This window comes from Gossypium arboreum, chromosome 4 (assembly GCF_025698485.1).
Source record: "Gossypium arboreum isolate Shixiya-1 chromosome 4, ASM2569848v2, whole genome shotgun sequence".
In the NCBI taxonomy this organism is placed as follows: Eukaryota; Viridiplantae; Streptophyta; class Magnoliopsida; order Malvales; family Malvaceae; genus Gossypium; species Gossypium arboreum.
In genome coordinates this window covers 113,941,962-113,969,039 of record NC_069073.1, presented here as the reverse complement: position 1 = coordinate 113,969,039, position 27,078 = coordinate 113,941,962, and the positions used below count along the sequence as shown (strand labels likewise).

Sequence of the window (27,078 nt, the reverse complement as noted above, 5' to 3'; positions counted from 1 at the left end):
TAAATCGTGATAGTGTGATGTGAATGATCCGATCTAATTACTAATTTTTGTTATAGATTGTAAAGATGTCCGATAGACCCGATGGTGCTAGTCGGAAGAGGAAGTTAATAGTAGAATACTGAGACTTACGAAAGAGGAACAAGTGGTAATGTCCCGATTTCTTTGATGAGAGAGGAAGAACTTAAAAATATGATTTACGGATTAATGAATCGGTGGTATCATGAAACAATACAAGGAAGAAGTCAGGCACAACAACCTCCTCCTCCCCTCTTGTACCACCGATTTACAACCCGGTTGCTCCTCCTTTAATAGATGAATCTAGCAAAAGAACACCAATTGAAAAACTCGGAAAGTTTGGAGTGAAGAATTTCGAGGAGATCGGACGATGATCCGGTTAAAGCGAAATATTGGTTAAAGAGTTTGGAGAGAGTTTTTAAGCAGATGATGTGTTCTCCGGAGGACTATTTGGGATGTCGATTTCGCTATTGAAAGAAGAAGCGTATAATTGGTGGGAAACCATTGAGGCGATGGTACTGCAGATAAACTTACAGGAATTCTTCCAAAACGAATTTAAGAAGAAGTATGTGGGAAAGAGATATTTAGATAAGAAGAAGAGAATTTCTTGATCTTCGACAAGGGAATAAAACAATGGCGAATATGAAAGAGAATTTGTGTATCTCAAGAGATATGCTCGGGATGTTGTACGACGGAGGAAGAAATGTGCATTAGATTTGAAGAAGGGCTTAATGATGAAATCGAATGATGATTGGAGGTACAGAGATTCGGAATTTGTGGTTCATGTCGATCGAGCTCAAAAGATGGAAGAAGTGTATAACGAAAGATGCAAAGAGAAAGAAGAGGTAAAGAGGTATACAAAAGAAGTTTCTCTAGACCAACTTCGACTTTTTCGGCCAAAAAGTTCAGAAATGATTCTGGTCGACCTGTTATAATCCCGGAACGATCGAATAATAGTAAAACGACTCAACAAGATGTCGGAGTAACTAAGAAACCAGCAGACTAGTGTTAGTAGTGTGCAAAATATTCCGAGACTTAGATGTAAAAATTGTGGTAGATTTCATATTGGTGAGTGTTGGGGAAGAGCCGGAGCTTGCTATAAATGTGGTGGAACTGATCATTTTATTCGGGACTGTCCTCAATTATTAAAAGAAGATAGAGAACAAGTGGAGAAGCAAGCAAATACTCCTCGAAAGGTAAACGTTCAGTCAAAGTAGTGCTCTGGACTGTTCATTCGAACGAGATATCTGCACCCGATCGAGACAAGAGTACCTGACGTACATATGCTATCCGGCAAGGAAGAAGCTTCGCTCCGGATGTGATAGCTGGTAATTTCTATCTTTTGATGATTCTGTATGCTTTAATTGATCCCGGATCTACACATTCATATATTTGCACTTTGCATTAGTGTCGAAAAGAAAATGACCGTTGAGTCCATCGACCTTGAATTGCAAGTCACTAATCCACTAGGGCAAAGTGTGTTGGTTAATTTAATATGTCGGAATTGTCCACTGAAAATACAAGGCTGTGAATTCTCTGCTGATTTAATGTTGTTACCTTTCCGAGAATTTGATGTTATTCTTGGAATGGATTGGTTGATTGAACACGATGCCATAGTGAATTGTAGAAAAAAACGGATTGATTTAAAATGTCAGACAGGGGAAATAGTTTCAGCTGAGTTTGGGGATAAAAAGAATGATGTCGAGATTATTTCACCTTTTTGACTCGAAAATTGATTCGGAAGGTAATAAAGCATTTCTAGCTTATATTCTTGATACTCGGGGTTCGAATTGAAGATGGAACAATTGTCGATTGTTAATGAGTTTCTTGATGTGTTTCGAGGAATTACCGGTTTACCCCGGATCGTGAGGTTGAATTCACAATTGATGTAATTCCTGCATGCACTCAATATCAATAACACCGTATAGAATGGCACCAAATGAGTTAAAAGAGTTGAAGACACAGTTGCAAGAGTTATTGGATAAAGGGTTCATCGAATCGAGTACATCACCTTGGGGCGCTTTGTCTTATTTGTGAAAAAGAAAGATGGTTCGTTGCGATTGTGTATTGATTACGAGCGGTTGAATAAGGTAACAATTAAAATAAATATCCATTACCTCGTATTGATGATTTGTTTGATCAACTGAAAGGTCTTTGTTGTTCTCAAAAATAGACCTTAGATCCGGTATTATCACCAAGGTTAAAGAGTGTGATGTGCCAAAGATCGCTTTTGAACTCGGTATGGTCACTACGAATTTTTGGTAATGCCTTTTGGTTTAACGAATGCCCTACTGCATTTATGGATTTAATGAATCAATTTTTCAGTCTTATTTGGATAGATTTGTGGTGGTATTTATTGATGACATATTGGTCTATTCAAAGATGAATCCGAACATGCACAAAGACTTGAGAATTGTACTACGGACTTTGAGAGAAAAACAGGTTATATGCGAAATTTAGTAAATGTGAGTTTTGGCTTCATGAGGTTGGATTTACGGGTCATATTATATCACCAAGGAATTCGTGTGGATCCAAGTAAAGTTTGGCGGTGGTGAATTGGAAAACACCGAAGAATGTAAGCAAGTCGAAGTTTTCGGGATTAGCGAGGATACTATCGCCGTTTTGTAAAGAATTTTTCCATGATTGCTTCACCAATGACTCGTTTATTACGAAGAATGTTGAGTTTATGTGGTCGATGAATGTCGTGAGCTTTGATCGATTAAAGAAAATGTTAATGAAGCTCCGGTCTTAACTCAACGAAATCGTATACCGTATGTTGTGTACAATGATGCATCTTTAAGTGGTTTGGGTTGTGTGTTAATGCAATCGGAAAGGTAGTGGCTTATGCTTCACGGCAATTAAAACCACATGAAAAGAATTACCCTACACATGATCTTGAGTTAGCTGCAATTGTTTTTGCCTTAAAAATTTGGAGACACTATTTATATGGTGAGAAGTGTTATATGTATACGGATCACAAAAGTTTGAAATACTTAATGACTCGAAGGAACCGAACTTAAGATGAGACGGTGGTTAGAGTTCTTTGAAAGACTATGATTTGGTTATTGACTATCATCCGGGAAAGCTAATGTAGTTCTTGATGCCTTGAGTCGAAAGTCATCCTTGTTTGCACTTCGGCAATGAATGCTCATTTGGCTCTTAATGAAGAAGGTGTTGTATTAGTAGAATTGAAGGTAAAACCAATGTTTCTTCAACAAATTCGAAGCTGCAGAATGAAGATCCAAAATTGGTCTTGAAACGACAAATGGTTCGGGATAATTTAGATTCGAGTTCATATTGATGATGAAGGTATATTGCGCTATCATAATAGGATTTGTGTTCCCAATAATTCGATTTAAAGAATGATATTCTTTCGAAGCACATAATAGTATGTATTCTATTCATCCGGGTAGTACAAAAATGTATGGTGATCTGAAAAAGACATATTGGTGGCCGGTATGAAAAGAGAAATTTAAATTTATTGCAAAATGTTTGATTTGCCGAAAGTTAAAGCGAGCATCAAGTGCCAACGGGTTTATTACAACCCATTATGATTCTGAATGGAAGTGGGAGCATATTTCAATGGATTTTGTGTCGATTGCTGTGACTCAGAAAGAAAGATTCGATATGGGTGATTGTTGATAGATTGACAAAGTCAAGACACTTTATTCGGTCGAATAGATTTTTCACTTAATAAGTTAGCGAAATTGTATGTGTCGAGATTGTGAGACTACATGGAGTTCCAATATCTATCATTTCGCATCGGGATCCGAGGTTTACTTCAAGATTTTGGAATAAATTGCAAGAAGCCTTAGGCACCAGATTGAATTTTAGTACAACATTTCATCCTCAAACAGATGGACAATCGAGCTAGTGATTCAAATTTTAGAAGATATGTTAAGATGTTGTATACTCGAGTTTGGTGACAGTTGGGAAAGGTATTTACTGTTATTGAGTTTGCTTACAACAATAGCTATCAGTCTAGTATAAAAATGACACCATTTGAGGCTCTTTATGGTAGAAAATGCAAGACTCCATTGTGTTGGTCTCGAATTGAGTGAATCAAAATAGTTGGGGTTGATTTGATTCGAGAAACCAAGAGAAAGTCCGGATTATTCGAGATAGTCTAAAAGCCGCTTGGATCGTCGAAGTCATATGCGGATTTAAAACGAAGAGACATAGAATATCAGTGGGTGATCGAGTATTTTAAAAGTTTCACCATGGAAAAGGGTGTTACGATTTGGTAAAAGGAAAATTAAGTCCAAGATTCATAGGGCCATATGAAATTGTGGAAAGGGTTGGTCCTGTGGCTTATCGTTTGGCTTTACCTCCGGAACTTGAGAAGATTCATAATGTGTTTCATGTGTCTATGCTAAGGCGGTATAGGTCGATCCTTCACACGTAATTCCCATACCGAAATTGAGCTTCAACGGATATGACTTATTCGAAGAACCGGTGAAGATTTTGGCTCGTGAAGTTAAGGAATTGCGGAACAAAAGAGTACCATTGGTTAAAGTATTATGGCATCGACATGGTATGGAGGAGGCAACACGGGAAACAGAGGAGTCAATAAGATCACAAGATCCAAATCTATTTTCGGTAACAAATTTCGAGGACGAAATTTTAAAGGGGGAGAGTTATAATGACCTAATTTTCAAAGTGGTGTCGAAATGGTGATTTGAGATCACTAAATTCGACAAATAAGATTGAACAATATAGTAATTTAATATTTATGAGTCAAGTAAGAATTTAGAAGAATTTGTGAAATGGTGAAATTAGTGAATTAAAAGAATTTATTAGGTCAAGCGGGTCAAAAATGAGGTATCGAGACCTCAAAGTTGAAAATCGAGCTATAAATATTTTTATAAATATTTATGGAGTGTCATTGAGTTAGTATTAAAGTTTCGTTAGAAAATTTTAACGTTTGGATGGCTAATTAATTGAAAAGGATTAAATTGAAAATAGCACAAAATTTGTTAAATTGTGAGTAAATAGCTTAAGTATTTAAAAGATGGATTTAAAGAGCAATTAGACCCAAAGGTTAATGGCTGGACGGTTTGGGTATGAAATAAGCAAGAAAACAATGTGAACAAGGGCAAAATTGGAAATAGATAAAAGTTAATAGTTAAATAATGATGTAATTGAAAAATCTAGACATTTCTTCATAATTTCTCAGCCAAAACGCCATAGAAGGTCTGGAGAAATCTGGTTTTCATATTTTTACATCATGTGAGTCTAATTCTTGCTTTTTCTTGATAATTTTATGTTTTTATGACTTTTACAATTAGGTCCACTTGTAGAATTCATTAGTTTTGATTTTATGGGTGAAATTGGAAGTTACCCTGGATGGATAAGGGAATTTTATGATGAATTATTATGAAATTTAAGTTCTAATTTCATATTAAGGTGGTTTTATTAAGTGATTTTGATAGGAAATGATATTTAGGACCTAATTGTGAAAAAGTTGTGAATTGAAGGTTGCTGTTGAAATTCAGAATATAAAAGGTTTTGAAATAGTTTATAATGATAAAATAAAGTGTTAATTGAGAAAAATTAGTTCAATTGATGGGTGAATTGAGTAGGGACTAAATTGTGAAAACTGTAAATTTTGGGGTAAAAGTGCAATTTCGAAATTTGAACAGCATAAATTGTGAAGTGAAATAGAAATCAAATAAATGCTAATGAGTAGAAATATTTTATATTATAGATCAAGAATCCAAAGAAGAACGAGGAAAAGAAAAAGTTGCGGAATAGTCCCAAAATTTCAATATCTTCTACAAATTAGCCGGGTAAGTTCATATGGTTGAAATTAGATGTTTATTTGTGAATGATTGAAGTATATAATGTGTTATTATATACTAATTTGTTGTGGGATTGTGTAGATTTTGTTAATGAAAGAATAAATGTGGAAATGCAAATTAGGAAAACGCAGATTGAGTACGTTCGTATCGTGACGTGTGATGAATTGATGGATAAGACCATGGTTGTTCCATGGCAAAGTGTGAAATGTAGGTATGGTATCATCCATCTTGAGTTGTGAAATGTAGGTATGGTATTATCCATACTGAAATCATGAAATGTAGGTATGGTATTATCAAATCCATCTTGAGTTAAGAAATGTAGGTATGGCATTTCCCATACCGAGTTAAAAAATGTAGGTATGGTATTTCAATGAGGAAAACCATACTGAGTTGTGAATCGTGGCATTGAGCAACGACGTACTCAATTTAAAAGCCGTTTCCTAATTTGATTATAAGAAATAAAGAGAAGTGATCCAAATGGAAGAGATTGAGTAGTTATTCTTGTTGAGCTCAACTATGTGAATTATTATAACAATGGTTGTGAATCGCAGAAACTTTAGTAAATGTTTTGGTATTGTTTGGAAATATTATGTTTGGTAAGCATTACTTTTAACCTATGAACTTACTAAGCTTCAATAAGCTTACTTGTGTGTGTTTAATATTTTTATGTAGATTGACTTGAAGTGAAGTGGGTAGATCGGATCAACACAACAAAGCACACTATCCAGATCAATTCGGTAGCTTTTGTTTTATGTTTGAAGATTTATATGGCATGTATAGAGTTTGAATGAATTGAAGTAAAGATGTTATAAACTAGTTAACAATATTTGTACTAAAATAGTTTTCGTAAGTAGCAGTAGTTTGACTTTGAAAAATCACTAAAAATAGTAGAAATGGAATTAAATAATGAATAAATTATGGAATCGAATCTCGATGAGTCTATTCTCATATGGAAGAAGCAAAACAGGTATATGAGCTATATTTTATGAGATGTTTAAATTTTTGTGAAACAGGGCCAGAGCAATTTCTGGATCCCCTGTTCTGACTTTAGAAATTCACCATAAATTTTACAAAGATAATTAGAAGTCATACTTTATATGTACAGATTCCTTATTGAGTCTAGTTTTATTAGAGACAAACGGCATAGTCATTGAAGCTCTGTACAGAGAGATATCTGATTCGTAATACACAAAGGTCAGAGTAGTCAAACCCTGAAACAGGGAGATTTTAAATAATAAACTGTACTAATTGGCTTGACCAAAAATTCTAGAAAAAAATTGGTAAGTAGATATATGAGTATAAATTCATATAAAATTTACGGATTTGGATTTTGAGTTTTATAACTCGAGATATGAATTATTTAGCAACTATGACACAGTTGGACAGCTTGTCTGGAAAGTGTGATATAAATTGTTTGAATTTGTTTAAGTGCTCAAATAAGTTTAGTAATGCCTCGTGCTCGACTCCGGCGACGGTCTCGAGTAAAGGGGGCATTACACGTAGCATACGGCTCCCCAATCTGTAGATGATGCGGACCCAATGACTGCGTACCCATCCACCAACAATCCCAATTACAAATGCACGTCTTCCAGAGTGATAATATACTCTCCGCATGGAAGATGAAAAGTGTGCATCTCGGGTCTTCACCTCTCTATCAATGCATTGATTAGTTTCGGGTCCAACTTGCACCCCCGGCCTATTGTGGCCACGTGCCAAAATCCCGCTTCCTGTAAGAAATTCTCGATCAATGGCGATGGAAGACCAAACATATTACGGATGTAGCATTGCAACACCCGATCTACAGACTATTATAAAAATTTATAAAACAAAAATTAATTAAAATTGCATAAATTAATTAATGCAAACATCATAAATGAAAAAAAATAAAGCAGTATTGAAATTTTAATTATAATTGCATAAATGAATAAAATATCAAATAGTATTGTAAATTTAATTAAATTTGCATAAATTAAAAAAATATCGAATAGTATTGAAAATTTAAAATTATCACTTACCATTGTCATTTGATCAATGGAGATGTGCTTATTATCGAGACGGATTAATTCTCCGGCCATTGCTAACATGATCGGATTTTTTTAATTTAAAAAAATGAAATTCAAAAAAAAATTTAAACAAAGAATTTTGATAGAATTTTGAGAAAATTTCAATGAAATTTGATAGATTTTTGAAGGGAATATTGAAAGAATGTTGAGAATTATGAGAGAATTGTGTGAAAAATAAATGAAGGGAAATGAATTTTAAGAGAATTATAGAAATTGTGAGAGATTTGTGTGAAAAAATGATTTATGGGAGCTTTTTTATATTTTTTTTGGACCGTTGGAAGCCAATAGTCAAATTTTTTACCGTTACACTGGCAAAACGCTCCCCTATGAAAACTTTTTGCTGACGTGGACACTAAAGCGCGCTGACGTGAACGCGTTTTCGTGGAAAACGGTCTAATTCGATAAATAACCCAATAAACGGCCTATTTCTGTAATTAAATAAAAAAAAGGCCTTTTTGGTAAAATGGCCTTAACTTTACCTAAAAGTATAATTATAATTATAATTATAATTATAATTATAATTATAATTATAATTATAATTTTACATAAAATAATAATTAAAAGCATAAAATACATTAGCAGAAAGGGTTTTGCTTTGTAAAATATGCAGAAACTCTATTAATTCAAGTAAAGAGATGAGCTCTAGATCAAATGCATTATCTTCTCTGTCAGCTGAGTAAGGCTTTGTTTAGCCTTTATTTTCAAAAACCAAGAAATAATGCTAAACAAATAATTTTTGAGTTAGAAGTGCATAATTTTTAAAGTGAGAAGTGCTTTTGAAAATGTTTTTGAACCTAAAAGTATCCAGTTTATATCTCACAATTTCCAGAGCTTCGTCTACTCCATCTCAAAAAAAGAAATTAAGAAAAGCAAAATCTATCACGACATGGATCAAGTTCTTGGATTTGGTTATTATGTTTCTGGAAGTTCATCTTTTTATTTTCTTGCGGTTTAAGAGTTTCTTTAGTTTTAGTTTACTTTCCTTTTCCTGTCTAATCTTTTGTCACTTTGGCTTGTGTTTTCTGGACAGGTTAGTTTCTAAAACGACAGAGATTGCTGTTAAAAAGACGTTTAGCATGTGTAGAACTGGGATGTGATATGCTTGATTTATTTATTTATTTGTGTTTGTAGTCATCAATTTTCCAAGTCTGGAAGATTTTTCTTCTTTGGGTTTCTTTCTTTCAGGTTGATTGTATGCTCTGTTTTTTGTTACTCTTATTAGCAACTGCATGCCTTTGTAACTGGGTTTACAGTCAGCTTATTAAATTGTGAAGCAACCGGAAGATCTGATGGAACCAACAATTAGCATTGGATCTGGGTGGAAGATCTTAGAGGGTATGACCATAAATGCTTATCAAACACAGCAGCAGGTGTTGGAAGAGATTCTGACACAGAATTTACACACTGAATATCTTAGCCAGTTCCTCAATGGGCATTCTGATAAGGAACATTTCAAAACCAAAGTACCAGTTGTGGATTATGAAGATATCAAACCTTACATGGAGCGAATTGCCAATGAAGAGCCATCAAATATCATTTTAGCTGAAACTGTCACTGCACTTACTAGAAGGTATGAACTCTGTTTCCTTTTCGTTGTTGGTCTTATTTAAATGAAGTTAGTTAACTGCCTTATCTTTGATCCAGCTCTGGCACCTCTGCGGGACGGCCAAAGCTGATGCCTTTAACAGATAGTGAACTGGACCGAAGAACATACGGTAGATGCCTTATTTCGTCTGTCATAAACAAGTAGGTATCTCCAATTTTGTCTTGGCAATACATACTGTGGATATGGTAATAGATTAATGCAGTTGGTTATTTAAAAGTACAGATTTGTGGATGGATTAGACCAAGGGAAAAGGATGCAGCTATTATTTGTAAGACCCGAGATTAAGGCCCCATCTGGTTTGCCAACGAGATCTATCCTCACAAGCTATCTGATTTGCAAAAATTTCGAAAAGCATGAATCCAGTCTTCATACTAGTCCCATTGCAACAATTTTGTGCTCAGACAGCAAACAAAGCATGTATTGCCAAATGCTTTGCGCTCTACTACAAAGGAACGAGGTAGTATGCGTTGGTTTGGTTTTCGGATCTACACTCGTCCAAGCTATCAGGTTCTTTGAAGATTACTGGAAAGAGCTATGTTCTAACATAAGAAGAGGTCAACTTAGTGCCTGGATTTCTGATACTGGCTGCATAAACTCTTAGTCGATGATCCTCAACAAACCAAATCCAGAGCTGGCTGATTTGATAGAAGATATATGCAACGCAAAATCATGGGAAGGAATAATTAAAAAACTTTGCCCAGGGACAAAATGTATCGATGCTATTGTTACAGGCTCGATGGCTCAATATATCCCAATGCTTGAGTTCGACTGTGGGGGTATCCCTTTGGTTTCAAAGTGTTGTGCTTCCTCTGAAGGCCTCTTGGGGATCAATCTTAAACCTTTAAGCAAGCCATGTGATACATGTTACACCCTTGTTCCCAATATGGCTTACTTTGAGTTTCTCCCTGTACATGAAAACAATGAAGAAGAGAGGAGCAAGAAGGAAGTAATTGAAGTTGTTGACCTTGTGAATGTGAAGCTTGGCCAGTGTTATGAGCTTGTTGTCACAACTTTTATAGGTAATGTTTTTTTGTTCTTCTCTTTCAATATACCCTTAATTTGTTCTACAGAGAAAGAATTCATTGTGATTAACCAAGCATCATAATGTTTTCTTATGTAAATCAATAATAGGATTATATAGATACAAAGTGGGGGACATACTCAAGGTAACTGGTTATCATAACAATGCCCCTCAGTTCCAATTTGTAAGACGGAAAGATGCATTTCTAAGCATTGATTCAGAGAAAACCGCTGAAGATGAATTGGCAGAGGGGATACTACAGGCAAAGCTCTTCGTTGGACAGTTCCAATTACAGTTGGTCGACTACACTAGTGCTGTTGACATATCCTTAATCCCAGGGCACTACATATTATTTTGGGAGCTTAAGATGGAAGAAAGTAGTAAATCACCAGAGCTGAGGCCTAGTATAATAGAAGAATGCTGCTACATTGTGGAACAGTCATTGAATTTTGTGTATAGAGCTAGCAGGATGGGCAATTCGATAGGGCCCCTGGAGATAAGAGTGGTAAAGCATGGAACATTTGATGCATTGATGGAATTCAGTGTATCGAAAGGGTTTTCTGTTAGCCAATACAACACACCTCGATGCATCAAACTTGAGGAAGCTTTGAAGATATTGAATTCAAGGGTGGTGGGAAGGTATTTTAGCCAACAACTTCCTGGTTATAAGATATTGAAATGGAAACTAAACAAGAGTATGTGATGCATGTAAGGAAAATAAATTCAGTTGGTGACTGAACCTAGAACTTTGTTCCGCTGTTGTGGATAGGACTCCTAGTCTCAAGAACAGTTTGCTTCTAATCCTAATAAATTAAGCCCAATTCTTAACTTGATTGATATTGGCATTATTGTCAGTATAAAAGGACGTGTGTTCGAGTGCGTTGAAATTTCAAATCGAATCGAAGAGCAAAATAATAAAAAAAATAAGATACTTATGTATGATAAATTTGAATCATTTGATTTTAAAACTTATTTAAAATTTTAAATTTTTTTATATATTTTTAGAATTTTATATATTTTTAAAAATATAAATTTTGGAATTTTATAAATATTTTAAAATTTTTGTTAAGAGAGTGACTAATTTACTTATTTTTAAAGTTGACAATATCTAAAAAGGTATTTACACCAATTTGTTATTCGAATTATTTTTATTTAAATTGTGAAATTTAACTCAATTCGAACTCAAAATTTGAATCGAGTTATTCAAGTTGACTCGAATAATTCAAATAATTCGATTCAATCAACTTGAAATTTAAAACTTTTTTCGATTTTTTTAAATCGAATTAAATTTTACTCACCCATAATAGACAAAAAAATTAAAGATACTAGACAAAACTCTGCTACCTCTACAATATTTATAACAATAAATGGTGAGAATTGAATAAAATAACCAAAATAATAAAAAAGTACAAATCACACAAGATTAATTACACAGCTTAGTTCAACAATCTACCTCTATGGTGAGAATAAATCCATTATATAAACTCATTCCAAGGATAATTGCAGCCTCAAAATTACACACACCTTTTTACATCGTTAAAATCGACTCGTAAAAAATAAAAATAACTGCTCTCCCTTGGAAGTTGGAACTACCCTCCCAAATAGTCAAAGTTTTAATCCAATCAAACCCTCCAATATAATCTTCAACTTAAGTACTCTTCAAAATAATCCCTCAAATTTTACAGTTCAACTTCTAAAGTAAATACTATTTTTTATAATCTAATAAAATTTTTTAAGGGATAAATTAATTTTAATTGGCTACCAAATATTTGAGGTGAATTTCGAAACTTGATTAAGTAAAAAATTACTAACAACACGATACATTGTTAAAATAATTGATGAATCGAGATTCTAAGAATCTTATTTGTTTTCCTGGCAAGATCAAGTAAGTTATTGATCACTACATCCAACTCCGATGTGGAAGCGACAATTATACAAAATATGAATTAACATCAACTAGTTAGTGGTATTGTAGGTCATAATGCAAAATTATACCAATTTTGGAAGACATTCGACTGAAATTTTTATTTCTCAAAACTTTAAAATATTTTATTTTAAAGGTAAGTTTAGATGGACAGTGCGTTTATCTGCAGTTAGAATAAAAATAGCAGTGACGGTAAGATTAGATACTGTAACGATATTGTAACATGAAACAAAAAGTAAACTAAACACACTGCATCGCACCGCACCGCACCACCGTCCCAAATCCACCCTAAGTCTTTTAACGCACAATTAATACATTGAAGACTTGTGCTGAATTAACCCATTTTATTATGTTAATTTATATTATAGTTAATACAACAATGAGTTAAAGCATAAATTTCAATCAACAGGAAGCTGTCGGCAATTAACAAATTCAAGATGGAAAGCAAAACAATGAGTCAGTTGGACAGATTTAACATTATTATCCTAATGATAAGCTGGTCCACTCCATTCTCTACCCCTTTACCAAATCCGTTTCTTTCTAGTTACCTACTGCAATCAAAGCACCTCTTTTCCGTCCACGCGGTTTTTGCCTATTTTTTCCCCCTAAATTATCAGGAAAAAAGATTAAAAATTTAATCTTTGTCTTCCGCCCAGGCCGCTCCTTAGATTGTCTTACTCTTGGGATCTATTTTCGTCTGCTTCAATATAGAAGTAGGAACGTCCCCCCTTATCTATTTCTCCCTTTTTCTCTTTCTTTGTTTCTTTTACAGGAACCCTAACTTTCCTGATTCTTTTTTTTTTCTAAGAAAACTTACGGTCGTGAAAATGGTGGTCTTATAGTCGATGATGGGTAACTATTGTTTCATTACTTTAATTTTTGTTTGATGTTTTTTTTTTTTTGTTAATGCGATGAGAAACAGATTGATGTTCTTTTCTTTTCTTTTTTTTGTTAAAGTTTCTGTCTTTGCGCTGAAATAGCTTTACTTTGCAACTTATTAGAGTCTAAAATAAGATAGCTGATTGCCTGTTTCTCTTGTTTATAAGTATGGTTATCGACTCTGAACTTAACAAATTTCTTGAAAGTGCTTTTTTAGTGTAGGAGATTGTAATTCCGTTGTGGGATTTTATGTCTGTAATGAAGAACGGTCAGTGCTGATTATTTGAGTTGTTTTATTTATCACCATTCTGAAGGACAAAGAATGTTCAATGTGTTTGTTTTAACTTGTGAATTTATTTGCAATATTGTAAGTTAACTCATTGTTGGAAAGGAACTTTATGGTTATGGTAAAACAAAATGGAGTAGTTTTAGGATTCTGTTTATCATGAAAAACCCAAATTGTATATCATTCATCAAGCTCCTAATGAAGAAGGTGACTTGTTGTTCTCTTGCTGTTTAGCATTATCCTAAATTTTTTTTCTTCTTGTCTATATATCAGATTACTTTTGTCCAAAGAGTTGAAATTGAGACAGTCATAAAACTGATGAACTGAGCTTCTTTTGTGACGAAAGGTTTAGTGAGGTTCTTATTTCTCCCTTGAGCAGGCTGAATCTGTTGTTCATTTCAAAAAGTTGTTTTCCTGACTCATGTTATAATATTTTTTTTCCCTTTTTGCCCCCTAATCCCATAGGAATTGTCTTGTATTTGGAAGGAAGGTGAACAATTCTTTTATGACCTTTTCTGCAAGCTCTGAAAGCTTTTTCAGAATTGTGTAATCGGAAATATATACATTCTAGGCAGAAATGGGTGCTTTTTGCTGCTGTTCATGTGGTGATGACTGTGAAGAATATGCTTATCCTAGCAATTCAATATATAGGCACTGCATCTGCCTAAGGTTCTTCTTCTATCAGCTATTCACTGGGGTATGTCTCTTCTTATCTTGTGGTTATCTGCACAAAAGCAACCTATTTTCATTTTTATGCTGCTAATACATGCAATTAAATTTGTTAATACTGAAGGTATGTTATAAAGCAGATTGATGTCATTTTGTTAATTTCTCTGAACCTCAATTTGCATGAAATTGATCTTTTTTTAAGAATGAAATCTAGAAACCTTATTAATACTCCTTGAGAGGATCTCTGAAATTCAGAAGTTCTTTATATGTTAAGTACTTAAATTAGCCTTATAAAGATTGTCTGCATACTGTGTTTCTCTTGAAAGGTAAGTACATTAGTTGAGTTGCTTTCACAATGTCATATAACCCATTTTATACCTAGGTTTAGTTTAATGAACATTAAACACTTTCGTAATTTTCCATTTCTTCTTTGATCTGCAGTATGGTGCTCTGTTTCACAGATTGGATGGGCGACCTGCATCCCAGATCCAAGGAGCTTCTCTGTCATCAACAACAACTGTTACTGCAATATCAGATAATTCAGCCATTGAAACTCATGTTACAATGTCCAGACCAGTCCCTTACGATGCTGAGCAGAGGTACTCTCGTTTGCAGCGTGATGGCTTGGTCTCTAGGCGTGATAAGTCTGTGACTCATTTTCAAGAAGAAACTCAACCACTAAGAAGAAATATAAGCAGTTCTGATGGAGAATCATTGGGTATTGGGAGGAAATGGAATGGAGTCGAGTCAGAAGAAGACTCTAAGATTGCCCATCTTGAGTTATCAGAGAGGAGTTTGGCACCAAAAGTTGCACAAGGACCTAACTATATACAGCCTTCAGCAGAAGAAGAAGATGTCTGCCCTACTTGTCTTGATGGTAATTTTGCATCTATATGTCTTTAAAGAAGAAATCTGTTTTGTAGTTTTAAATTTTAATGATATGCTTGTTATTTTTCAAGATAGGCATGTGGTGATGATTTGATTGAAAAAGGAACTTCTTTTAGCATTTTTAAGTTATGCTTATATTCATATGAGTGCTTATTTTCTTGCAGAATATACCCCAGAAAATCCTAAAATCACAGCTCGCTGCTCACACCATTTTCATCTTGGTTGTATTTATGAATGGTTGGAAAGGAGTGAAAGTTGTCCAATATGTGGCAAGGTATGTATAGTAGGCCAAATTACTCCATCTAAAATGTAGATAAGTGTAGTCTCTGTTGTATGGTTTAGTCCAATGGGGTACTGGGGTAAATTCCGTAATATTGTGAATGATAATAACTACCAAGATTGTCGATTGGTTTTGTCTGTTGGTTTTAGAAAATAGAAAGCAAGCAACTTAGTTAAACATACAGTGTCATTTCTATTCCAGAACCTTTGGGGTGCATCTGATTTTAAGTGTCGTTTCTTTTGCGGAGCAGGAGATGGAGTTCTGTGAAAGCCCCTAAGGTCTGGTTGCATCTTGATTCAATGCAATGGAGCAAATACATATAGAGCGGCAGGTATTATCAGTATGTATAAGCTCTCTGATCTTTATTGAAGAGGCACATCGTGTATAGAAGAGTTTGTTCTTTATCCATCACTAGTAGTACTACCTGGTAATTTCTTCCTACTCGGACTCGAATGATCATGACGTTACCTTCGATGTAAAAAGCTAATATAATAATTTGTGTGAAAGTTATAATACGTGGAATCAACTTGATGATGTGTAACAATAAATATGAACTGGACTTTGTTACCTACTACGCCAAATACGCTAACGTTACAAAAGTACAAGCAGTAGTCTCGGGATAGAATAAAAGAATTTAAACTTCTTCTTGTTCTGATGATGAAAATCATTATGTTCAAGTTTCACATGATGTTGATTTTGAGTCTTTGAGCCAACGGACATGGTTGATTTTGTGCATATAAATGAATGGATAAAATTAGATGTAAGAGTTTTTGTCTACTAATCCGAGGGTTGTGTTTTATACAGATTTATGTAATAAGTTGGATAGTGGTTTAGGATTATCCAATATTCATATTTAAATAAATCCCGAGGACTTTGAGCTTGAATTTGAGGGAAGTTGATTATGTACCCACCATTCATTTAGCAACCCAAGTACAATAATAGTGGTGCTTTACCAACTTGTACCCAATTTAGATTCCACATTTGAGCTGTTGTTCACGTCGTGGCAACTGCTAGGAGCAGAGATCACATTTCTACAAGATTATCTTGAACACTGTAAGACTTTAATTTCATTACAGTTGGTACATAGTAATAGGAAATGGGGTTTATGAGATGAGACCTTTCGTTGCTCCATCTCTCCTCACATATTGAACGACTCTGGACTTTTACCTAATTAGATTGGACAAAGAGCGGACCAACTTGTCTGTTGATTTGTACGCACGCAGGGAGCATGTGGCAATGGCAACCAACCAACCCAACCTAGGTAGGTTTAAGGTATGATGCTGTCGCCTCCCAATTTGCGTGTATTATTTAATATATCATTCATGAATATAATTATTTATATATATATATTAATTATTTTATATCTTAAAATAATAAATGAGTTTCTGGTTTGTTTAAATTTATTTGCTTATTGTTCACGAATTGATTTTTAATTATTTTTAAACATGTTCATTTAATTTGAATGATCAAGACATGTATAATTTCAAATGAAAGAATATAACCATAATTTTGAAATTTTTGACGAACACAAATCCAATAAAAACAAGCTTATAAATAAACAAAGATTCGAATGAAAAGAGAAATGAAGGATGAACATGCAAAGCAAATTCTGTATCTTTATTCAGCTATCCTCCCTCAGTTGGGATGTCTGCTTGACCTTAGAAGTCTGCTTTTACCTCTAATTGTACCGTATTCTTATATGCCTGTTAAGATGGCCATGATTGTAGACTATTAACCGGTTCCTTGTAATAGATTTGATGCTACAGTATGTATATTGTCCCGGAAAGGAAACAAGCCAAGTGACCTACTCTTCATCGCATCTAGCTCTGGAGCTTCCTCCTAGAGAAATTCCAGTATGCAAACCATGGGAAATACTTCAGTTGTACTGATCAACAACCAATATGCACCTAGATCAGCCATAGGCCTTGGCAAATGAACAAGCAAACCCCTGCCTTCTGTTAGGAATGGCCTCAGCCAGTCTAAGACTGAACCTGGTCCAACAAGCTGTGCCGGAGCTTTCCCTAGTTTCATGTGAGAAGACAAAAAAAATATAGGAATAACAATTTATCTCCGACACCTGTAGAGAGCACAAGAACTTTTAATTACCAGCAAAAGGAACAATACAAATCCATGTTACAATACACGAAGGCTACAAAACTTTTTTACACTAAAATGAGGATTTGGATCATAACAAATTTTGAACAGAGTGGACAACCTCATCTTTTTCCACACCATCATGGTTCAGCTGGGAAGATATAAAAACGGAAAAAAAAAACAATTTGCAGACTAATTCTTTATTTCAAGAATAGCTAGAATTTAATGAATGAGACATGGCCACACTGCTTTATTTGAACAGATCCTTCACATTCTTTGCTCAATGTTATCCAATATTTTCACTCCATGGCTGACTTCAATTCCCAGTAGTTTTAACAGCATGAGAAAACTTCCCTGGAACAAAAAACGTGATTCGTGATCCATTGTATGATAATGAACCTATGACCAGCTCAAAAGCATAAAATATCCACGAAATCTAACCTCAACATAATTTCAGTCTCTAAATGTTTAGACCATTATGATCTTTGAGCCGAAATCAATTTGGAATGATTTTGAGGAGTTCAATATCAAACAGTAGAGTCTTATCTATAAGCCCTTGGTTCCTTAGCACAAAATCCAAAGCTCGTTGACCCTGCGGAAGGCACCGAAAACAGTCATCATATGAACAAAAGAATACAACATAATGGATCAAAGACTTGAATTTTACAGAGAAGGTTGTTGGTTTGGGGCCACTTTTGTTGTAGTCATTGTCGGGATATCCCAATTCTGGTGGAACTATGATCCTGCATCACTGTGAAGTAAACTGTGAAATTTGCATACAATATTATCGCAGAAAAGAAATTACTTAATCCTTGTTTTCTTTTCATGATAAAAAAGTATCATGCATCTGCATCAACAAGTTAAAGAAGTTTTATAGCTCAGACCGCAAAAATATTTAGCTCGATTTAGTAAAAGGAGCGAAATGCACTTGAAACCATTGATCAATAGCCCATCTTTTATTTGACACACTTAATGTTGGTAGCCACAGGACACAAGATTACAAAGTGGAGTACGCAATGTGTGAATACAGTAAACAAGATTATATGCATTAGAAAAGCAGAACAAGCACCTTCTAACACCACCCAGAGCCATTCCTGTAATTGCTTCTTCGAATGCTGGAATCACCTGAATAATTGATAAGGAGAAAATCTTATTTTGAAGGTTTCATCTTTATATTTGTATCTCAATATAATATTGTACTTTGGATGTGGCTTATAAATTTAAAAAGGAAGAAAAAGTACTAATTGAGAGACCTTAGACAATCATAAATCCTTAAAACTAAATTATTAGCTTAGATCACAAAAACAAGAAAAAGGTGAGTTAGAACTATATTATCTTTAACATTCATGAGTTGTATGGAGAACACTATTATCTGATTCAGCAAAACCAACTACTCACTTCTTGGGATCCAAGTCTAAATTTGAAGAAGTCTTTGTCATCTCCCTGCATGTTTTAAACCCAGATAATATCATGAAATAATCAACTAATTTAAAATGACATGCAGAATTAGGACGGGAAGCGTTATGTACAACAAAGGAACCGCCTTTGGTCTTGTTTCGAGCTTCAAATATGCGGCCATAATACCCTATAGTGTAACCATCCCAATCAACCTACAGTATATAGTTCGTAGCCCATAAACTGCTTGAAATAGCTTAGGCAAAAATAACAAAAACAATAATAGTTGCGCACTAAATTTGAAGGTATTAAGTTTTGACATAAACATTTGAAAATTGATGCTTACCACTACTGTATCTCCCATCTTCGGTGTAGGGCCATCCCCCACCCGCAAGTCCTACATTCTCATTGGAATTTTTATCAAGATAAGAACATATACACCAATTAAAAACTAAAATTAACATTGAATGGGATTGTTTCCGTAGCAAAAGGACCTTGTACTGAAGACCTGATACTGTTTCAGTGTAATCTGGATACCGCATTTTGGTCTTCCCATAATCCTTTCCCCTAAGTGCTGGCACTGTGCTCCAAATTCCAACAATTTGGGTTAGCAAATGAAATGCATAAAATTAAAAATCAAATGGAATGAATCCCTAAGCTAAAAGAAAAAGAAAAGTACTATCAGTAAATCCAGAAGAGGCAGCCATTGCCATCTCAATTTCTCCGTTGGAAGAATCCCAGAGAGCAGGAGCGACTAATCCAACCGCTCCAATTACCATAATTTTCCTTCGCTCGATCCGCTGAGATGGTGGCTGCTGCTGCTGGAGTTGCGCAGAAAGGCATGCTATTGGTCTCTGAAATCAAAGAAGATACATTACGGTTGGGGTTGGATTGGGTGGTCAATAGAAGAAATTAATTACGAGGAAATTGAGGGAGGAGATGACGTACCCTAGTAGAAGCTCTTGCAGTTGCAGAGGATAAGGTAAGGGATTGGGGCAGAAATCCAGTTGCTGAAATCGACGCCATCAAACTAAGTATTCAATTCCGTGACGAAAGCAGGAAAGAAAAGGCGGTGAGACTTTGACGGAGAAAGAAAGAAAGTGCGTCTACTTTGTACGCGGGAAGATAACGGCCTCAGCTTTTTGTGACATTCCTTCTACGGCTGTATGCCCGCTCTCATAATATTTATCCTTTGGATTTTATGGGACACTGGGCTGGGCCGCCACCGGTTTCAAATTGTTTTAGCATGCTGTCAGGTTCTTTTTTTTTTTTTTTTCGGCCATCAAAATCGAAAATCAAACAACATTTATAAAATCCAAATTAAAATATCATGGTTATCCACATTAAAAATATAATATTTTTTAAAAATGTTATATAAAGTTATTGATTTTTTAAAAAATCTAAATCCTAAATTTATTATAAACATCAAGAATCGGCGAATTATCATAAACGGTTTAAAAAAATTAAAAATTTCAACCAAATTCAATTCAATTCACCCCTAATTTTAAATTCATTTGTGGAATTCTTTTACTCATTATCATCTATGCTAAATTGGTCTTAAACTTCAAATGATTCTAGTTGAGTCCTTAAAATATCAAAATTATATTTTATCAAGTCTTTCCATCAACTTAATTGTCAATTTAAAGGTAGGTTTGAATAGGTGGTGCAGTTCGTTTAGCTTACTTTTGATCTCACGCTATAATCTCACCACTACTAATGTTTCTACACCACTACTAATGTTTTTACACTAACAACTACTAAACGCACTATTCATTCAAATCCACCCTAAATATTAAATAATAATTTATATTTGATTAGAAGTATATTTAAAACACATAAATTAAATTATAAACATGTTAATATCTACATGAATAATTTGAATTTAATAGATGAAAAAACGGACGAAAAATTAACCTTAAAAAAATTCTTTTCTTAACAAGCCAAATTTAAGTTACCCACATGATTAAGTACAAGTGTTTATAACTTGATTCGCGAATTTCAAGTTTTAAATATATTTTGCATCAATTTTGAGCTCACATTTAACGTCTATAACGTCTAAACTAATAAGTATACTAACAAAACAACTCACTTGGTTATAAAAATGATGTCAGTAAAATTAACCCATTTTTATAATTAAATTTTCAAAATACCAAAAAAGAAAATAATTTTTATATAGGTCAACCATTGGAATAAACAAAAACAAAAATAGTACAGTAACATATTCTCCATTTTTTCTTTTTTTCTTTTTTTTTTTTTGGAAAAACTTCACCAAGGAAAAGAAAAACATTTGACCATAAACGATAGGAGTTGACCAAAATATCACAAATATTTTGGCAAGTTTGATTGCGATTGATTTTCACACCCAAGATTTCTATTACCTTATCCTTGTTAAGGTTTCCTGTTGCTTTAGAACCACATCTGCAACTACATTGATCAGCAGGAGCCATAAAACAAAGCACAAAACAAAAGTTCCATTAAACAAACACTCGCTGCTTCATATTACATAATATTCAACGTCTCACATAACGCTCGCTCACCAACTTTCTTTTACAGCAGGAACCAACACCCGCTTGTTTTTATTGTGTTTGCAGTGACAGCAAATCTAAGAAATCACAAATTTAAGAGTGTTTGCCTTCTCTTGCAATGTGTCGAGAAGGCTGTCAAAGCTCTTCTTGAAAGACTCCACTCCCTCGTCTTCCAGCTGTGAACCGACTTTGCCCCAGTCAATCCCCAACTTCTCAAGTGCACTATAGATGCCTTCAGCTTCAGACACGTTTGCGTCAATCGTCCTTGAAACTGTGCCGTGGTCTATAAAGGCTTGGAGTGCTTGGTCAGGCATGGTTGAGACCTGCAAACAGCACCAAAATGACAGAAAAGATTATGGGATTATTCATCAACTCATTTTGAAAACTTTATTCTGAAAGAAGATAGCTCACCGTGTCAGGTCCAATGAGAGGAGCAACATATAGGGTGTCAGGGTAGGCAGGGTTCTTGACACTAGTTGAGGCCCAGAGCAACCTCTGTTTCTTGGCACCCTTCTTCACCAAAGCTTCCCATCTTGGACCGGAGAATTTCTTCTGGTAGAGCCTATATGCCAGGGCTGCTTGAGCTACAGCAGCCTAAAAAATAGTAAACATATCATGGTGTAAGCAAATTTTGACGGGTAATTCAGTAAATATTTGAATGTACGAATGTGTATTGCAGTTTAGTAACCTTTCCTCGGAGATCAAGGGCTTCTGGTGTTCCAATCATTTCAAGCATTTTGTCAATGAGGGTATCTACCCTACTGACAAAGAAGGAAGCTACACTAGTAACCCTGGAGAGATCACTCAACCCAGAAGCCTCAAGGCCGTCCAAGTAAGCATCAATAACAGCCTCGTATCTAGCAAGCGAAAATATGAGCTGTACATACACATAAGAAATGAAAGTTAAGATTAGAACATAAAAAGAAACATATATAGTACAGTGTAAATGCAATATATCACTACCATTATCTACAACTTCAGTGGAACAAGCCCAGAACTAGAATAACCCACTCAAAAACTTTGCTGATTGGGTAAAAATGGTTCTTGAGTTATAGCCAATGGCTCATCAAAAGCAGTAATTGCTAAAACAAGTATTAACAGTAAAAACTCATAAGAACGTTTAAGAAACAAATGAGTGTAGCAAAAGACCATATCTTCTACTCCAAGTTAAGCCAGGAAATCAGAAATAACATACAGTGACATTCACACTTATGCCATTCGCAATAACTTCCTTGATTGAAGGAATGCATGGTGCTGTTGCAGGGATCTTAATGTACACATTGGGACGATCAACCACTTTATGAAGATATTTGGCTGCCTCAATGGTCCCATTAGTATCATCAGCAAGTCTGGGAGAAACCTCAACAGAAACATAACCATCACCTCCATCTGTTTGGTCATAGATTGGCTCAAAAAGTTTGCAGGCATCTTGGATGTCCTTCACCACTAACTCCCAATAAGCACTTTCGATATCTTTTCCTGATTGCACAAGTTCCCTGCAAATTCCAGTATTTTCAAAAGACATGAGTATTCAAAAGACCAGAGAACACAAGTCTCAAACATCAAGAGATTACAATAACCAACCAACTCAGATGATCATGCCTTAGTTTTTCTCTAGTTTATATTTTCAGTTTTCTTTGAGCTGTGGAAATGTATTTAGGGTATACCATGATCTATGCTACTCACCGTAACAATTAAAACAATGAAGTCAATAAGAATACCTGAATTGATCATTGTAAGCATTTGATGAAGATATAGCTTTCTGGAAAATCTGCAATAACACAATCAAAATTGTTATAGGGGACTAAAATAGACAAATATCACAAAGTAAAACTACAGAGAAAAAGAAACATAGTTAGGGTACTTACCGCTGGGTTGCTAGTTACACCTCTAACCCCACTTGCAATCAGTGGCAGCAAATCGGTCACTGGCCTGCAAAGGTTGTCATACCATGGACTCTGCCCTTCTTTTTCATACAGATCATGCAAAGTAGTCGTCTTCACTGAACTACCGTTTCCATCAGCAAGAGAACACCTGACACTGCCAAAGAAAACCCAGTTGGAATCAAAGAATTGACAAAACTAATAGGGCAAAGTAGCATGCAAGCAACAAAAAATGAACAGGAATGCACAATGGTGATGGTAAATTGATAAATAAGAATCAAAGCAAAACTCATTTCTTAATCAAATCAGGAAATGGAATCAAAATAGCCGCTTGCATAAAAAAAAACCAAAACAAGCACTGTTTACATCAGGCAAGAGAGAGAAGAAAGAAAACCCGGAAATCAAACTGAGAAAGGGCGTTGACATAAAGCAAAAAAAAAAAAAAAACTTACACCAAGGAGCCCCTGAAAGGGTGGGTGTTTATCGAGGACAAGCTAGAAGATGAAACCAGCTTAGAGCTGAAAGCAGGCCTGGTAGGGAACCCAACGAAGCATTTAGGCGATGAAGAAGATCTGGGTTTGAAAGATGATGAAAGAGAAGCGACTGGGTTGGGGTTAGAGAGCTTGGAAATGGTAGCCATAGAGAAAGATCAAAAGATCACGGGCTGAACAGAGCGGAGGTTGGTGAAGGAGGCTCTGAAAAAAATAAAAAGTAATCGATGCTGAAACCAGAACCGGAAGGAGGGTGGCGTTGGATTTTTAGATATATACGAGGTGGGGTTGGAGGGTTGTTGTAAAGAAGTGCACCTTACCTAACATATAATAGTAATATTATTATATGTTAAGTAAATTTTTTATGTGCTATAATCATATTTAAAATAAAATTATTATCAATACATGAATAGTAGAATGGAACGGTCAAAATTATGGGTTTAGAATAAAATTTAGGTCATCGAGTACTCTTTGTCCCTTGGGTGAAGGGAAGAGTCATAGTATTTGGTAACAATTAGAGACAATGAAAATGGAGAACGCTGCACTCTCGGTTGAAGAAAAATAACTCTTCAAGAGTACGAAAAAGGTCAAGCAAGCGAGCCCTTACCAAAAAGGTAATGCAAGGAAGATGGTGTCATACAAGGACATATTCTTAGGAGAGGAATTTGGGAACTATGAGTAGTTCTTTCAGGAAAATGATATGGTCGAGATAGAAGATGATGATGATAATGAACAACAAGGTCGTATCTTAATTAACTTAGAAAACAAATTATGGCAAATTATGTTTTTGCTAATCCGAACTCGAGACTCTTTCTGTACACAAGTTTTTCATTTCCTTATATTCCCTCTAACCATTGAGCTATCTTAATCGACTTAGAAAACAATTTATGGCAACATAAGATAAGCCTATTTTTATTCCAACAAATGTGGCTTGATCATCCGAGTTCTCTAATGACTTGGATAGTTTCTAGAAAGGTTTTGATCTCTCGTTGGTTGATACTATTGAGACCTTCATGAGATTCTTTAGAGAATGGAACAAAACTACTTTTGGGAAATTGTTAACAATAATTTCTTGAGCTAAAAGAGCAACGGCCTCAACACCAAGTGATTATCTATTGAGTCTTCACAAACTTAAGTAGCGAAATATCAGAAATTACTATAAGAAGAAACCATCTCGGCACTAAATTCATGAGTTAACTAGATTGTAGAAGGAGAATGGAGTACAATATTTTTTTCACTTTACCATGATGGTGAGATAAAACCACAATGAAATGATTGGACTCAGGGATTCGATCGGGAGCTGGATCACAGATTAAATAGGAATTGAGAAAATATTCCAAGAATATATCACTAATATTTTCCAATCCTTAAGTGAGTCCACAATTTAAAAGCCCAATGATCTATCTTCCAGTTACCTCAAACTATCTAAAAAGTAATTGGTAGTTGTTGTGTGTTGATATCACAAAGGTGGACATTGTAAAAGCAGTATGGTCATTTAACCCAATGAATGCCCTAGATTGAAATGAACTACACCCTTTTTTTTCTTTTCTCTTTTAAAGGTGTTATCCTAAAGTCAAGGAGAAAGTATCCGAATGGTGCTTGAAATCTTCAAAAGTGAAAAACTATCAAAAAGATTAAATGATACACTAATTACCCTTATTCCAAATCCAAAAGGCGACTTTCATAAAACAAATTAGGCCTATTAGTTTGTATAACCAATGTCTATAAAATTGTCACCAAAATTATAGTGATGAGGACGAGACCCCTCATATAGAAAATCGTTTCTTCATTCAAGGAAGTTTTGTCCCTAGAAGGTAAACCTCTAACAATGTAATCATGGTGCAAGAGATCATACAATCCTAGATCTATGAAGGGAAAAAAGGATCAATAGTCATCAAATTGGTTTTGGAGAAAGTGTATAATAAACTTGAATGGAGCTTTAAGATAAAGGTTTTAATGTTTTTAAGAATGTTGGATTACCTTAACCATGAATTCCATCTCTACTACCATTACCACATCCTCTTGAATGGTTTAAAACTCAAAGCTTTCAATTGTGGCATTAGATAGGGAGACCTGTGTGTGTTGTGTGTGTAACACCCTAATACCCAACCTGATCATCGATCTGAGTTATGAGATGTCACATTCGTTGCCGAAGCAACTACGATCAATCAAAATTAATTTATACCATTAATGTTTAAATTCAATGAAAATATACATTTAATTACAAAATAATATCATTACCAGGTCTTACACAAGCTTACGAAAGCCCTAAACCTAACCTGAGGTAGAAATAGGACTTAATTATAAAGAATTCAAAACACAGGGTTGACATCATGACATCGCCAAATAGTTTGTCACGTCATGGCATCAGACCACTCAACGTTGCGATGTCACTTACTATGTTGGCCTCATCAGGACATCAAATTCCTTGTCGCACTATGACCTTATAGGTCATTTCTCGTTACGACGACAATGTTGCGGCGTTACATGCTATTTTTGCAAATTATGCACAACAACAACCTGTAATATCCATTTCATTAAAAATGCATACATATTCCAATATCCCTATTACCTAAATAAACCTTAAACAACCAATTTATATATTTCAATTCTATACATAACTACACACTAAGAATTTAACACCTATAAACTAAACATTTATGATAAACTACACTTAGGTTTTATGCAAACATACCATTCCATCTCACCGCATTCATATTACTGTCATTTATAACGTTTAAAAACATATAAGCAAAGATTTCATAAACACCTTCAACCATTTAGCCAAATATTCACCATAAGGTACTAATTCCAAAATAAGCATGGACTTAGAAAGTAAACCAAAACTTGACTCAGCTAGGTACATGCTATTTAACTAACAAAAAAGATTCACCAACTTTGTTATGTCTGGGATTCTAACTGGATACTGAAGCTGATTCCTGGGATCTCAAATTGTACCTAACCTGTGGTTGGAAAACAAAATCGTCCACTGAGCAATGAAGCTCAGTGGTATTTCTATAATTCAATCGATAAAATACAAGTTAAGTTAATAGAAAACATGTAATCAATATACAATTCAAAATGAGTACTAAATATCATGTTATAATGTGTCATCATACTATACAATTCATTTTTATACTTGTTTAATTGACACTAACATAGGATACATCATATTAGCATGTCATTCTTCCGAATCGAATTGATTAATTCATCCTATTTTCACAAAAATTCTCCAGACTTATAATTTTGGTTCAAATG

The 27,078-nt window shown here is 34.7% G+C and overlaps 3 protein-coding genes and 1 pseudogene across 6 annotated transcripts; 2 read left to right on the top strand and 2 right to left on the bottom strand.

Moving 5' to 3' along the window:
- The first annotated feature begins 8,450 nt into the window (after positions 1-8,450).
- Positions 8,451-11,368, top strand: LOC108460758 (indole-3-acetic acid-amido synthetase GH3.17-like; annotated as a pseudogene).
- Positions 11,369-12,910: 1,542 nt separating this feature from the next.
- On the top strand, positions 12,911-15,980 carry LOC108460731 (E3 ubiquitin-protein ligase At3g02290-like). Of its 3 annotated transcripts, none has more exons than XM_053026516.1 (7): positions 12,911-13,143; positions 13,239-13,282; positions 13,869-13,941; positions 14,061-14,292; positions 14,706-15,141; positions 15,317-15,426; positions 15,683-15,980. In XM_053026516.1, exons 4-7 carry the CDS (start codon positions 14,173-14,175, stop codon positions 15,707-15,709), a joined length of 693 nt encoding a protein of 230 aa, XP_052882476.1. In that variant the 5' UTR covers positions 12,911-13,143; positions 13,239-13,282; positions 13,869-13,941; positions 14,061-14,172; the 3' UTR covers positions 15,710-15,980. The 3 variants fall into 3 exon arrangements, with proteins under 3 accessions (XP_052882476.1, XP_017615832.1, XP_052882477.1); XM_017760343.2 differs by having other exon boundaries at positions 13,869-13,951; XM_053026517.1 differs by lacking the exon at positions 13,869-13,941 and having other exon boundaries at positions 14,167-14,292.
- Positions 15,981-17,495: 1,515 nt separating this feature from the next.
- On the bottom strand, positions 17,496-20,143 carry LOC108458037 (peptidyl-prolyl cis-trans isomerase FKBP19, chloroplastic). 2 transcript variants are annotated; one of them, XM_017757272.2, is made up of 10 exons: positions 19,870-20,143; positions 19,601-19,775; positions 19,416-19,501; positions 19,268-19,318; positions 19,056-19,136; positions 18,925-18,969; positions 18,596-18,651; positions 18,194-18,269; positions 17,968-18,118; positions 17,496-17,880 (listed from the first exon to the last, which is right to left on the bottom strand). In XM_017757272.2, exons 1-9 carry the CDS (start codon positions 19,945-19,947, stop codon positions 18,023-18,025), a joined length of 744 nt encoding a protein of 247 aa, XP_017612761.1. In that variant the 5' UTR covers positions 19,948-20,143; the 3' UTR covers positions 17,496-17,880; positions 17,968-18,022. The 2 variants fall into 2 exon arrangements, with proteins under 2 accessions (XP_017612761.1, XP_017612762.1); XM_017757273.2 differs by lacking the exon at positions 19,056-19,136 and having other exon boundaries at positions 19,870-20,141.
- A 1,131-nt stretch (positions 20,144-21,274) lies between these two features.
- Positions 21,275-24,378, bottom strand: LOC108460687 (uncharacterized). The gene is made up of 7 exons (XM_053026515.1): positions 23,782-24,378; positions 23,315-23,486; positions 23,168-23,217; positions 22,642-22,942; positions 22,135-22,323; positions 21,858-22,040; positions 21,275-21,769 (listed from the first exon to the last, which is right to left on the bottom strand). The coding sequence occupies exons 1-7, from the start codon at positions 23,967-23,969 to the stop codon at positions 21,524-21,526; spliced, it is 1,329 nt and encodes a 442-aa protein (XP_052882475.1). The 5' UTR covers positions 23,970-24,378; the 3' UTR covers positions 21,275-21,523.
- Between the last annotated feature and the right edge of the window lie 2,700 nt (positions 24,379-27,078).

What these genes read in the sequence shown, in the direction of transcription:
- LOC108458037 (XM_017757272.2), bottom strand. Translation starts at nt 19,947, where the DNA reads ATGGCGTCGATTTCAGCAACTGGATTTCTGCCCCAATCCCTTACCTTA. An exon ending in CTGCAAGAGCTTCTACTAGG is followed by an intron (nt 19,776 to 19,869) that starts GTACGTCATCTC and finishes CTTTGATTTCAG; the next exon opens with AGACCAATAGCATGCCTTTC. An exon ending in CTCTTCTGGATTTACTGATA is followed by an intron (nt 19,502 to 19,600) that starts GTACTTTTCTTT and finishes TTTGGAGCACAG; the next exon opens with TGCCAGCACTTAGGGGAAAG.
- LOC108460687 (XM_053026515.1), bottom strand. Translation starts at nt 23,969, where the DNA reads ATGGCTACCATTTCCAAGCTCTCTAACCCCAACCCAGTCGCTTCTCTT. An exon ending in GCTTACAATGATCAATTCAG is followed by an intron (nt 22,943 to 23,167) that starts GTATTCTTATTG and finishes TGGAATTTGCAG; the next exon opens with GGAACTTGTGCAATCAGGAA. An exon ending in GCATAAGTGTGAATGTCACT is followed by an intron (nt 22,324 to 22,641) that starts GTATGTTATTTC and finishes GTGTATGTACAG; the next exon opens with CTCATATTTTCGCTTGCTAG.
- LOC108460731 (XM_053026517.1), top strand. Translation starts at nt 14,173, where the DNA reads ATGGGTGCTTTTTGCTGCTGTTCATGTGGTGATGACTGTGAAGAATAT. An exon ending in CTGCCCTACTTGTCTTGATG is followed by an intron (nt 15,142 to 15,316) that starts GTAATTTTGCAT and finishes ATTTTCTTGCAG; the next exon opens with AATATACCCCAGAAAATCCT. An exon ending in GTTGTCCAATATGTGGCAAG is followed by an intron (nt 15,427 to 15,682) that starts GTATGTATAGTA and finishes TTTGCGGAGCAG; the next exon opens with GAGATGGAGTTCTGTGAAAG.